This window comes from Pelodiscus sinensis, chromosome 1, assembly GCF_049634645.1.
Source record: "Pelodiscus sinensis isolate JC-2024 chromosome 1, ASM4963464v1, whole genome shotgun sequence".
NCBI classification, from domain to species: domain Eukaryota; kingdom Metazoa; phylum Chordata; order Testudines; family Trionychidae; genus Pelodiscus; species Pelodiscus sinensis.
The window spans coordinates 334,051,655-334,065,716 of record NC_134711.1 but is presented as its reverse complement, the minus strand read 5'-3'; the positions used below and the strand labels follow the sequence as shown (position 1 = coordinate 334,065,716).

At 45.7% G+C, this 14,062-nt stretch overlaps 1 protein-coding gene across 1 annotated transcript; it reads left to right on the top strand.

Annotated features, from left to right (window-relative positions):
• Window positions 1-11,366: 11,366 nt before the first annotated feature.
• On the top strand, window positions 11,367-12,314 carry LOC102463524 (olfactory receptor 52R1-like). The gene has a single exon (XM_025178223.2). It carries the CDS (start codon window positions 11,367-11,369, stop codon window positions 12,312-12,314), a length of 948 nt encoding a protein of 315 aa, XP_025034008.2.
• The last annotated feature ends 1,748 nt before the right edge of the window (window positions 12,315-14,062 follow it).

Below are 14,062 nucleotides of genomic sequence, written 5' to 3'. Positions count from 1 at the left end.
GAAAAGGCTTTATTTTCCGAAATATCCACGTCTACGCTGGTGCTTTTTTCCGGCAAAGCTCCGAGCCAGAAAAAAGCGGCAGCCATGTTTATGCAAATAAAGCGGGGGGGATTTAAATCCCCGCTTCATTTGCAATTGTGACGTGTCTCATTTGCATCCCTTTTACGGAAAAGGGATGCAGTCTAGACACAGCCTCTGTGTTTTAATGTGTTTTACTTAGTTGTTCTGTGTCATGATCATGAGGGTTAGTCAGCCGCCTGGGGATTAAGGGGTTAACTACACCTAACTCAGGTAGAGTTAGCCAATAGGAATGTAGGTAGGAATCTCAACGTGGGATGAAGGAATTTTTGGGTTTTCCTTTTTTTCTGAGCGTTCCCTCCGGCGACTGAGGGAGACAGACATGACTTTCTCTCCAAGAAACAATTCTTCACTTTCTGTAAGTAGGGTAAAGTTTAGATAAATCCTTTCGGTTTTATTATTTTATGATTTGGGAAATGAGAGCTGATGTTTTGGCTTTCTTTTGCAACTAAAAGACCATGAAATTTCTCCATGAGTTTGTTATTTTGTTACTTTTCCATCTAGTCATTATACTTGTAACAGGAATATTGTGGTGAGAATAAAAGTTCTTTCTCTTTTCTTTTATTAACCTGGTATTGGCTAATTGTTGTGTCCTGGTTTGTACGTTAGGGCTCAGATTTCCCGAGTGATTTCACATCAATACTTGGGTGGTGGCAGAAGAGATTTTATCCCCCCAAATCTAGGGTTTTAAGATTTTGGGGGGAAGTTTTATACCAAAGCCTGGTAGATAAGGTTTTGGGGTACATTTGCTGGCCCCCCACTTATGCATTTAGGGTACGTCTAGACTACATGGCTCCGTCTACGGAACCATGTAGATTTGTTTGTTCGGCAAAGGGAAATGAAGCCGCAATTTAAATGCAGGCAGTCCCTGGGTTACATGGATCCGACTTACATCGGATCCCTACTTACAAACGGGGTGAGGCAACCCCGCACCAGCTGCTTCCCCCCAGCAGACCAGGGAGACGCGAAGCGGCTTTTCTCAGCAGACACCTCAGCTTGAGAATAAAGGACTGAGGGAAGTGAGGTGTGGGAGAATAAAACTGAGCTCTGGAGAAATGTTTGGCTAGAGTTTCCCCTACAATATGTACCAGTTCCGATTTACATACAAATTCAACTTAAGAACAAACCTACAGTCCCTATCTTGTACGTAACCCGGGGACTTCCTGCAATCGCGGCTTCATTTAAATTTAAATGGCTGCCGGGCTGAGCTAACAAACAGCTGATCAGCTGTTTGTCAGCTCAGCGCGCTAGTCTGGACGCTCCCCTGTCAACATGAAAGCCTTTTATTGACCTCCCCGGTAAACCTCATCCTACGAGGCATAACGGGGAGGTCGATAAAGGGCTTTAAGGTCGGCACGGGAGCGTCCAGACTAGCGCGCTGAGCCGACAAACAGCTGATCAGCTGTTTGTCAGCTCAGCCCAGCAGCCATTTAAATTTAAATGAAGCTGCGATTATTTAAATCATGGCTTCATTTCCCTCTGCCGACCAGCCTAATCTACATGGCTCCATCGCCGGAGCCATGTAGTTTAGACACACCCTCATTGTGCCAGAGTGGGAAAGGAGCCATGACACTCTGTATCACCTAGCAATCAAGTTTGCTTTCTCAAGTGTAGCTTCTGTTCTGTTAATAAAAATCACTTTTTAAAGTGATGATTTGATTCGTGTGTTTTGGATGCTGCAAACTAAGAGGTCAGTTACCAGAGATGGCAGCTTGTTTTCCTCTTTGTTTGTTTTCCAAGCACTCTTGCGGTAAAAGTGCTTCAGATGGGATTCAAGTCCCCGTCCCCCCCATTTTTGGGAGTAAATCACTTGATGGTGGCAGCTCCCCCCAAAGTCAGTACATCTGTGACTCTGTGGAGTTGTAAGCAGAGCCTGCATAGACGAGGGATTGATCATCTTTGCGGGCCCCCACCTTCTGCCCTTGGAGAGCCAACAGTGTGATGAGTCAACAGTGTGATGCTGTTGCAAAAATAGCAAATATGATTCTAGGTTGTATCAACAGGTGTGTTGTGAGCAAAACTCGTGAAGTCATTCTGCCGCTCTACTCTGCACTAGTTAGACCTCAGCTGGAGTACTGTGTCCAGTTCTGGGCGCCACATTTCAAGAAAGATGTGGAGAAATTGGAAAGGGTACAGAGAAGAGCGACAAGAATGATTAAAGGTCTAGAGAACATGACCTATGAAGCCAGGCTTCATGAACTGGGCTTGTTTAGTTTGGAAAAAAGAGGATTAAGGGGGGACGTGATAGCGGTTTTCAAATATCTAAAAGGGTGTCACAAGGAGGAAGGAGAAAATTTGTTCCTCTTGGTTTCTGAGGACAGGACAAGGAGTAATGGGCTTAAAGTGCAGCAGGGGAGGTTTAGATTGGACATTAGGAAAAAATTCCTAACTGTCAGGGTGGTCAAATATTGGAATAAATTGCCAAGGGAGGTGGTGGAATCTCCCTCTCTGGAGATATTTAAGAACAGGTTGTATAGACATCTGTCAGGGATGGTGTAGACGGAGCTTGGTCCTGCCTTGAGGGCGGGGGGCTGGACTCGATGACCTCTTGAGGTCCCTTCCAGTCCTATGATTCTATGATTCTATGAGGCAGGCACCACTTGCAGGCCTATCCATGAGCCCCCCGCCTGCTCCCCCATTCCAGTTTCTTTCCCCAGTCCTCCCCTGTTATATGACCCCTCAATAAATAGTCCTGCTTTTTTCAAGACACAAGTCTTTACTGCTTGCTCTGCAGGCGAGGGGGGAGGTGGAAAAGGAGGGCAGGGTAGGGAGGGGTGGGGGATGCAAGATACACATTGGGAATACAGGGGCTCCTTGTGGAGAGGCAAGGTGGAGATCCCCACAACTGTCCTTTCATGAAACTCTCCCTCAAGGCCTCCCTGACAAGCACAGATGCTTGTTGTGCTCTCCATATGGTGCTGGTGTCTGTCTGCTCATATGCTTTGGCGGACAGTTCAGCCTGTGCCCCCACCCTGAGGCTGTGTCTACACTAGGCCATTTATTCCGGAAAAGCAGACGCTTTTCCGGAATAACTTGCCAGCTGTCTACACTGGCCGCTTGCTTTTCCGGAAAAGCAATGACGATCTACTGTAAAATTGTCAGTGTTTTTCCGGAAAAACTATGGTGCTCCCGTTCGGGCAAAAGTCCTTTTCCGGAAAAGGGCCAGTGTAGACAGCACAGTAGTCTTTTCCGCAAAAAAACCCCGATCGCGAAAATGACGATCAGGGCTTTTTTCCGGAAAAGCATCCTGCCAATGTAGACGCGCTTTTTCCGGAAATACTTATAACGGAAAACTGTTCCGTTTTAAGCATTTCTGGAAAAGGGTGCCAGTGTAGACATAGCCTGACGGAAAAGTCTCCCCCTTGCTCTCACACAGGTTGTGGAGCACACAACAGGCTGCCACCATGAAGGGGATGTTGTGTTCACTGAGGTCCAGATGGGTGAAGAGACTCCTAAACCTACCCTTTGAACAGCCACATACACATTCCACCACCTTGTGGCCCCTGGTGTTGAAACGCTCCTTGCTGTGGTCCAAGCTGCCCATGTACAGGTTCATGAGCCAGGGGAGCAAGGGGTAGGCTGCATCGTCCAAAATGATGATGGACATGTCCACCTCCCCGACTCAGATGGTGCGGTAGGGGGAAAGTGCCAACGTGCATCTTTCAGAGCAGGCAGGAGTTCTGAAAGATGCAGGAGTCACGTGCCTTCCACAACCAGCTGATGTTGATGTTGGTGAAATGTCCTTGTGATCCATGAGGGCCTGCAGCACCATGGGGAAGTCCCCCTTCCTGCTGATAAAGTCCAAGACACAGTGATTGGGGGCCTGTCTGACTCCATTCTCTATTTCTCTCACTGCTTCTCAGTGATGGAGACTGGGATCTTCGTGGCCGTGGCTTTGGGTCACAACATGGCCATTTGCCAACCCCTGAGAAATTCTGCCATCCTGTCCTATTCTCTTCTGGGCAAGATCAGCCTGGCCGTGGCACTGAATGATAGCATCATCACCAAACGCTGTTCCTGGTGGTTTGTCTGAGTGGGGTTGGACTACAAACGTATTTCTGGGAGGCTACAGAAGTGAAGTCCTGGGGTTCACCCTCCCAGGAGTGGGGGACTCCCCCAATCCAGCTAGTTCTGGAAACCTCAGATTCACCTTGAGAGAATGGGGACGGCTCAGGCGGTAAACCTCTTTTTATGAGGAATAACGCCTTTTTTTGACAGAGTTCTGTCGAAAAAAGGTACTATTGCATCCATACTGTACTTTTTCAAAAGAAAGCATCTACACTCTCTTTCAGAACAGAACAGGCTGTAGTCAAGACGCTCTTTTTCGACAGAGGCTTTGTCAACAGTATCTTTTGAGAACGCCTCTGTTGAAAAACCCTGTATTCTAGACGTACCGTTGATATGCTCCCTGTATGGCCAGTGGAGACAGCACAGTACTGTTTTCTGCAAAAAAGCCCCGATTACGAAAATGGCCACCAGGGCTTTTTTGCGGAAAACCGCGTCTAGATTGGCCATGGATGCTTTTCCGCAAAAAGTGCGGAAAAGCATCCTGCCAATCTAGACGTGCTTTTCCGAAAATGCTTTTAACGGAAAACTTTTCCATTAAAAGCATTTCTGGAAAATCATGCCAGTGTAGACGTAGCCTATGTTTACACGTGTAATTTTTGTAACTCAGGTGATGCAAACAAGCAAGAGCACGTGATGAGCTTGAACTGAACTCAAGCTGTGTTCCCAGTCTGTAAAGAGTTCTTGCCAGTGTATAGAAGCTTAGTGGACCCTTCATATCATCCGGTTGAGGCACGTCTAGCATCTAATGCTCTCTGGTGTATGAAATGTAGGTTGTGATTTTGTTTCCTTCTCCGGTAACCATTTTGTCCTCTACACTAGTACTTCTGAGGACACAACATCCATAGTTTTGTACATAATAATTTTGTGTTGTTTGTTTTTAACCAAACAAATGTTTGTTGTTTGAAAGGCAAAGGGAATTGAACTCAGGAACAGGAGCTGGTGACTTCTTCTCTCCACATTGAGGGAGGGATGAACTGGTGTATAAACTGACTTTGCTCAGGCTTCTGACCAGACAAGATGACAAAGCTCTGGATCCTAGACTGGGGAGCTGAGGGAGTTAGTTGGAGCCTCTCTATGGCTGGTTCATGAGGGGCCAGTGAAAGCATTCGTGTACCTGTGGTTGGGTGTGTCTCTGCCCGTGTGTGGCTGGGTAAGTGGAAGACCTGGAGAGGATTGCAGCTTGTCACAGCCTCACAGTGTGAGAAATGGCTGAGATTGCTACGCCAGAGGGATCAGCTCTGTACTCCAGTTCCAGGTTGCACCCTGAGGCAGCCCATCACACCCACACAAAAAGATGCCCTGATAGGCCGGGAGTGCATTTCCCTCTTGTTATGTCCTCAGTTACTGACCGAGTGACTATTGTTACAGCAGGGAAATCAGGACTCTTAGGTTTTATTTGTCATTTACTGTGGGACCTTGGCCGAGTCAGATCTCCCCATGCCTGAGTTTGTCTAGCTGTATAATGGGCATACATCTATAGTGACTTTCCTTTGCTGGGTGTTCTCAAGATCCTTCCCTGAAAGGTGCTTACAGTATGATGAGAGATACTGATGAGGCTGATCTGTTGTCCCTTAGGCTACGTCTAGACTGCAAGCCTCTTTCGAAAAAAAGCGTCTAGACTACCATCAGTACTTTCGAAAAAGCAAGCTGCTTTTTCAAAAGAGAGCACCCAGGCAGTCTAGATGCTGAATTTCGAAAAAGCACAGTTTGCATTACATGGCGTCTTTTTTCGAAATTGCACTTTTGAAAAAAGGCGTTATTCCTCATAAAATGAGGTTTTCTGTAGTAGAAAAAAATGCCGTGTTCTTTCGATTTACTTTCGAAAGAATGCGGCAGCAGTCTAGAAACAGGGGAAGTTTTTTAGAAAAAAGGTTACTTTTTTCGAAAAAACCCTGTAGTCTAGTCACACCCTTAGTGACACCAGAAAATGTTAATTCCTCCATTGTACATTATTAAAATATGAACATATAGATCATTGTTGCAACCACTGTTCTGTGTTTGCACCAAAGCTTGTACAAGGTGGGCCAAGTGAAGTATCTATAAACGCTTATGAGTCACTGGTTCTGTTTATACTATTCTATCTGTATCTTCTTAATTTAGACATATAAGTCCTAGCTATGCACTTGTTTTTCAAATGCTTCTGGGGGACTTCAACAGGACGCTTGGACAGACTGTTGTGAAAGGACTACCAGTCAAGAAGTGAATAGAGGCACTTGATTGACAGTGGGCCTGGAGTGATGCCAATCCACATCTGGTGAGTTTTTCTGTGAATGTTCTGACCAGCATAGGAGCAGTGGTCTCCACATGTAAAAAACTGTTTCATGCATGGACAACTGACTTGCTCATGTGACAAACTCCATTCTCTACTTGTATTTTTCTGCAAAGAACAAAATAATTCCTTCCATGTGGCCTAGAAAGTATAATGGGCCCTAGAGGTTTCTTCATTTTTAACTCAGTCCGACTTCTCACCTCTAGAGGAACTTTGCTCTGAGCTGAAGCTCGAATGAAGGAGTGACAACCCATCCTAATGGTGGATGTACTCTGGTGAGTTGACTTAAGCCAGCAGTTTACTCTATCACTGCTACAAACCTTCACTAAGAACTTTGCAATAGATGTATGTATTTGATTCCTTTAATGATTGTAACTTTCTTTCTTTCTTTCTTCCTTTTAATTGTAGATTGCAAACGATTGTCCGTCAGTGTGCTTTTTGGGTAAGAGCTTTGTCATTTGGTAAGGTTATACATTGACCTGGAAATATGGCTGGTCCTTTGGGAGCAGAAGAACCTTTTCATTTGCTGGGGCTGGTTTTCACAACCTCTCCTCCGTATATGGATTGGTCCTGTTGAGGACACAGGAGTACTGTCTATTGCTTGCACGGTTTCTTGCTAGCCCATGTAGTGAATGGAAGTGCTCTTATCGACCGGTTTGCACTGTAAGTACCCTTGTCTTTAAGCAATTTGCTCTGAATAGACCCTTTGAGAAGTGTTCCCCAGACATCCTTTATTACAGTCAACTTCAGCCAGATCTCTCTTCCTACAATCTACCCAGCCATCCTGGCACTTACAGGGTCTCAGGCCCTATGGAGAGCTAATATTAACCATGGCTTCCATATCAATTAACTATATTTTTAATATATACAAGTACTCAGAGCAGCCAATTCCCCTGTGACTCAGCACGGAGCCCAAGAGTTCTCTTTTCCTCTGAGTCATCCCCTTAATTACAGTTTGCTCTTGAAGATGGGCAATTAGCATATATGCACCAACAGGCTGAGCGAGTCGCCCCCCCCCCCCCGGGATTGCACAGGGCTCTGTTATAAATGTCACGCAGCTCCCCGTGTTGGATGATACGGCAGACGCAGGGCACGTGGCTGCCTGAGGTGATTCTCAGAGAAGGCAGCTCCCTCTCAGCGCTCACAGGTACCATCTCCAGCTGAGGAGCTCCCCTGCTCAAGGAACTCAGGGCGACGTGAGTGTGAGGGGGATAGAGTCAGTCTGCGGAGCTTTCCACGCTGCACAGGCACTACACATCCCAGGGGATGTGTTTGCTTCAGTGTCATGGGACAGAACCTCACCCTGGTCCCTTCATTCCTGCCCACCCTGGCTGACGGCCTCCAGCCCCTTGTTGGCTACATTTCAATGGCAGAGGGGTTCCCTCAGGGTGAAAGGCGTTAGTAGATTAGCAGAGGAATTCTGAGGCTGTGGCATGTAGTTTTCTCAGGCCTCACTGAGGAAAACCTTCTGGTTTAGCAAGGACTGAATAAATATCTTAGGAGCCGGGTGTGTGTTACTGCACAGATTGTCACCTCTTCCCCCTCAATTTCAGGGCTTTGGTAATTAAAGGTGTGTGGGGGGGTGGGGGGGATCCTGACTTTTATCTGCTGGAAAGCCGGGATGTGCAAAGGCTCCTTACTAGAAAAATTATACGGATTTTTCAACATGAGCAAGGCATTGTCTCTCCCGTCCTCTTTCAAGAGCCAGCTGCACTCTCAGCCTTGAAACATTCAAAAAATTGCAAACAGACACCCAGCAAGGGAAATTTTAGCCCAGACATTTAGGCTGTGATTTTACGGAAAAACTTGCCAGCTGTCTACACTGGCCGCTTGAATTTCCGCAAGAACACTGACGATCTCATGTAAGATTGTCAGTGTTCTTGCGGAAATACTATGCTGCTCCTGTTTGGGAAAAAGTCTTTTTCCGAAAGACTTTTGCGCAAAAGGGCAAGTGTAGACAGCATTATTGTTTTCCGCAAAAAAGCCCCGATGACGAAAATGGCGATTGGGGCTTTTTTGCGGAAAACCTCATCTAGATTGGCCACGGATGCTTTTCCGCAAAAAGTGCTTTTGCGGAAAAGCATCCTGACAATCTAGATGTGCTTTTCCGAAAATGCTTTTAACGGAAAACTTTTCAGTTAAAAGCATTTCCGGAAAAACATGCCAGTGTAGACATAGCCTTAAAGTTTGACAAACGTAGAAGCAACAGATTATGAGATGAAAGTGTCAGACAGCCTTAGGTAAAGGAGGTGCGGCTGCACAGTGGCCTCATTTGTGGGTCTCATCTGTGAGTCCCATTCAGCCACACTCTTCTACCCAATAATGCCTGTGGCAAGGAGTTCCACAGGCTAAATGTGAATTATGCAATCTGTTCTCTTTCCTCAATATTATACCTACATTTTCAGTGTAATTGTTTATTCCCTTGTTTCCTTATGTGTTTTACTACTCAGTAAATATAAATAGCTCATCTGTTTCCTTTATTGATAGATTCATAGGGTTTAAGTTGAGAGGGGACCATTAAGTCCAACAGTCTGAATTCCGTATAACCCAGGTCATTACATTTTACCCAGTTCTCTCTTTATTGAGCTCGATAGCTTGTGGCTGGTTAAGACCTGATCTACACTATGGTTTCATCCGGTAGAGTCACAGAGCCATGGGGCATGAAGGGACTGCAAGAGTCACCTAATACGACCCCCAGCAAGAAAGATACAGGATTTGTTGGGTCTTAGTCATCCCACACTGATGGCCTCCTTTGGATCACATCCACGAAGGAGATCAAACAGCCTTCCCAGGCGTCTGTTCCTTTGACCCACTGTTCTCTCTCTTCCGGCTGTTTGTCCTGAGATTTCAATTCAATCTGCCGTGCTGTAGTTTGAACCCACTGACTCTTGCCCTGCCCTTGGCAGCAAGATAGAACAACTCCCCTCCACATTGTCCATGGAAGCCTTTCAAGTGTTTGAAGTCTGCTCTTGTGCCTTCTCCTAGGGTACATCTAGACTACATGCCTCTGTCGCCAGAGGCATGTAGATTAGGCTACCAGACATAGTAAAATGAAGTGGCGATTTAAATAATCGCCGCTTCATTTAAATTTACATGGCTGCCTCACTGAGCCGACAAACAGCTGATCAGCTGTTTGTCAGCTCAGCACGATAGTCTGGACGCGCAGGTGTCGACATCAAAGGTATTTGTCGACCACCCAGGTAAGCCAAAGTTATTTTGGAATAATGGCCTTTATTCTTAAATAACAATGCGAGCATCTACACAACAATTCTGTTATTTCAAAATAATTCCGATATAACAGACAGCTTATTCCTACTTCTGTAAACCTCATTCTACAAAGAATAACGCCTATTCTGAAATAGCTATTTCAAAATAAGGCATGTGTAGATGCTCCACTTCTGCTATTTTGAAATAGCCCCTCACCAGGGCCATTCTAAGTTATTCCTCTTGGAGCTATAGATAGCACGTCTACATTACGGGAGCCTATCTTGGACTAATTTTGAGGCTTTCTTGCAATGTAGACCTGCTATTTCAAAATAAGCTATTTCGGAATAACTATTCTGGAGTAGTTTATTCTGAAATAACTGGGCAGAGTAGATGTAGCCCTTCAGTGCTAAATATTTGGCCCTTATTTCCAACTGGAATTTGTTTCATCTTCCAGCCATTGAATCATAGATTCCTAGAGCTGGAAGAGACCTCAGGAGGTCATCAAGTCCAGCCCCCTGGCTCTGCCTTTCTCTGCTAGATTTCAGGGCCGTTAGTACCATGGTTTTCTTCCCATGATAGTCCCAGCTTAATCATCTTTTTGAGAAGTGAAATGGAGGAAGCTCTTTTAGACTCTGACTGTCAAGCATGGCCCAATTCATCAAAGGTGCCATAGCAATTCGTGTCTCTTCCCTAGCTTCTTCACTGTATCAGGACTAGAATGGATCCAAGCAGAACCCAGCTACAAACGGCCCTGTTCCCCTTTGCATTCCGGTTGACAACTCTCCTCTGAGATCGGTCAGTTAGTTTTCAGTCCATTTAGCGTGGGCTCTACTAATGCTGAAAAACAACAAGATTTTGGGTGGCAGCTCAGGGACTAATGAACGGCAGGTTTAGGTAGGACATTAGGAGAAATTTCCTACCTGTCAGGGTGGTTAAACACTGGAATAAATTGCCCAGGGAGGTTGTGGAATCTCCATCCCTGGAGATATCTAAGAGCAGGTAAGACATATCTATGGGGGATAGTCTAGACAATGCTTGGTCCTGCCATGAGAACAGGGGACTGGACTTGATGACCTCTCAAGGTCCCTTCCAGTTCTAGTGTTCTAGGATTCTATGAAAAATATCTTGAGCTATTGTGGGTAAATCCCACTTCCTCAGATGAATCAACGTGGAAATTATAGACTCCTGGGTAGATATAAAAGCAAAAGCAGTCACCTGCCAATTGTAGGATCAGTGTTAATGACACTGTATCAGATTGGATGTGTCCCATGGAGTTCAATTATTTTTCGAAAGCCTCAGAGAAATCACAGTCTATTTCACCATGGCCATGGACTCTCTAACCTGGCTTTCATTTTAAGGAAGAATGATGGCTAATGAGAATACACACTCATGTCTCTTGCCGGTGCCTTTTAAGATTTCCTGCAACACAAAGAGTAGGAATGATTGATGCAAGGAGCTCAATGAAAATGTAATTGGCATTAGTAGAATGAAAGTTTTCCATAATTCATTTTTCTGAATAAAGATAATCTCATTTTTCTGTGTGAAGAGAGACAATTCTGCTTCACCCATGACAACATACTACAATGATGCATGCGGAGTCTTACATTAACATTTTCTCTCCATCCAGGCATTTGCTTTGTGACCATCACCCTAGACTCTGGGCAAGTACAGGAACACGGGGGAACATATGGTACATGGAAATACTCTATTGTTACTGAAACTTAGAAATCTGCTACCCTGGTAAATGTTAGAGTCCAACACAACCTTCTTCACCCACCCCTCCACCTTCATCCTGCTGGGCATCCCTGGCCTGGAGGCAGCCCAAGTATGGATCTCCATTCCCTTCTGCACCATGTATGCCATGGCCCTCTTGGGAAACTTTGCTATCCTGTTCATTGTGAAGATGGAGTCGAGTCTCCACGAGCCCATGTACTATTTCCTCTGCATGCTGGCTGTCACCGACCTGGTCCTGTGCACGTCCACCCTGCCCAAAATGCTGAGCATCTTCTGGTTCAATTCCAGGGAGATAAATTTCAATGCCTGCATCACCCAGCTGTATTTCATTCACTGCTTCTTTGCTATGGAATCTGGGATTTTCATGGCCATGGCTTTTGATCGCTACGTGGCCATTTGTGATCCCCTGAGACATTCCACTACTTTGAGAAACTCCATCATCACAAAGATTGGACTGGCCATATTGCTGCGTGGTGGCGTGGTCACACTACCCTGTCCCTTGCTGGCTAGTCAGTGGCCATATTGCAGATCCAACATCATTCCCCACACCTGCTGTGAACACATGGCTGTGGTGAATCTGGCCTGCGCTGATACCCGCATCAGTAGCTACTATGGCCTCTTTGTGGCAAACTTGGTGATGGGTCTGGATATGTTTTTTATCACTGTGTCCTATACCCAGATCCTCAGGGCCATCTTCAGCCTCCCCACCAAGGACGCCCGGCTCAAGACTTTTGGGACCTGTGGCTCCCACCTTTTTGCTATCTTAGCCTTTTACATCCCAGGTGTATTCTCCGTCCTTGTGTCCCGGTTTGGTCACAATGTGGCCCAGAATTTCCATGTTCTCTTTGCCAATGTGTGCCTCCTTGTGCCCCCCATGTTAAACCCCATCATTTTCGGTGTGAGGACCAAACAGATCCGGAATAGGATCCTCTGGCTCTTTATTAATAAAGGGCCCTAAAGTTTTCTCCTGGTGCTCTGGCTCTCAGAATGAGCTCTGTACAGAGCTGGCTTCTCACATGGTGTTGGGCCCTCTTCTCTGAATCACTGACTGCCAATCAGAGAGACATGAAACTCTTCCCTGACTTAGCTATGTCTTAGTGTGACAAGCTGTGGAATCGGTCTATGAACAACTCTCTGAGTTGACACCTGTCTAATCACCTGTAACTGGGCCCCAATGTCCCACATCTGCTCTGTGTCTTCCCCTCACAAGGCTCGCCCCTAGTGGTTCCTTTTTTCTTCCCTTCCCCTTATTGCTCACTGGGTCATCTCCATGTCTCTTCTCCACCCGGCTGGAAGGGAGCCATATCAGATTTTCGTGGTGGTGTCGATTTTAACTATGATTCAAGGGTCTGTTTAAGAACTCAGCTTCTAATTTTTTGGCAGGTAATTTAGGAGTTCTCTAAATAATGAGATTCTACATAGACAAAGAATCGTAGGTTGATAATGGGTCATGGTCAACTTACCGAACAAGGAAGGCAAGAATGGTTCTTTGTCTATGTAGACTCTCATGATACCATCTACATGTTTTGTCAGTCTTTAAGTGCCACCTGACCATTTGTTGTTTGTAATTAATGGTTCTTATCTGCCTCTTTTGACTATCCAGATTTTTGGTTATTAGAAACCATTTGTTTTTTTTTTCTATTACATTCCAGTTCGTCTTTCCCCTTGATATTTTTTACCCACTGCCTCTTCTTGGCCATCCGCCCGCCTCCCCCACTTTTCCTTCTTCTGAATATGATTCCCCTATTTACATGCTTCACTTTTGTACCGAACTTTATGAATATTGATGATAGAACAGTATTTCAAATGTGTTTGCTTTGGAGAAACACCCACAGGCTATTTTACATGCACATGGTAGATGAAACATTCATAGTAGTGTCCATTATGAAAGACACAAGGCATCAGAAGATCCTTATCAATTCTCTTCACTTGTGCTATACTGAAACTGCACAGTGTTCATTTTGTTACCAGAATACTAGCAGATATACCTGGTGTTGCTTGGGTCCCAAGTGTAGTAAGGGGTTGTGGGGGCTGTCTAGAGAATAAAAAGAAATTGTACATCAGTTGTGGTCAACCCGTGGATCATGAGCCACATGCGGCTCTTGCCACCCAAAAGTGTAGCTCGCAAAGCTGCTCCTGCACCTCCTCCAAATGGCCCCCGCCCCCTGCTGGCTCCCCTCTGGCCCCCAACTTCCCTGTGCTTACCAGGTCGGAGCCTTGGGGTTTAAAAAATGGTGCCCAAGATGGCGGCAGTCTTAAAGGGGCAGCCTCCTTTTTTTAAAAAAAAATTTTCTTTTGCTTGACAATTCTGGTGTGGCTCTTCACATTTGTTCCACTGCTGTTTTGGCTCCCTTTGTTAAATAGATTGGCCACCCCTGCTGTACATGCTTTAGCTAAAGGGCGGTAATTTTTTCAAAAATGAAGGGGAAAAAGTTGGTATTCAAAAAGAAGGAACGTGATTCAAACATTAGTTAGAACCCATGACTAGACAAAATTTGCAGCTTATGCGTCTTTTACAAGAATAAAAAAGGGTTGGGGTGCAGGAGTGAGGGCAGGGGGATGTTCAGTTTGGGGAGTGTCAGGGCAGGGAGTGGAGGATGCTTGAGTGAGTACAAGTGGTGGGGAAGCTGAGGGCACAGGGTTTGGTGTGTAGGGTTCCAGGCAGGGGGTGCAGAATCCTGGGTAGGGGTTTTGGCATTGGAGGGG

Coding starts and splice junctions, on each gene's coding strand:
- LOC102463524 (XM_025178223.2), top strand. CDS start 11,367: ATGTTAGAGTCCAACACAACCTTCTTCACCCACCCCTCCACCTTCATC.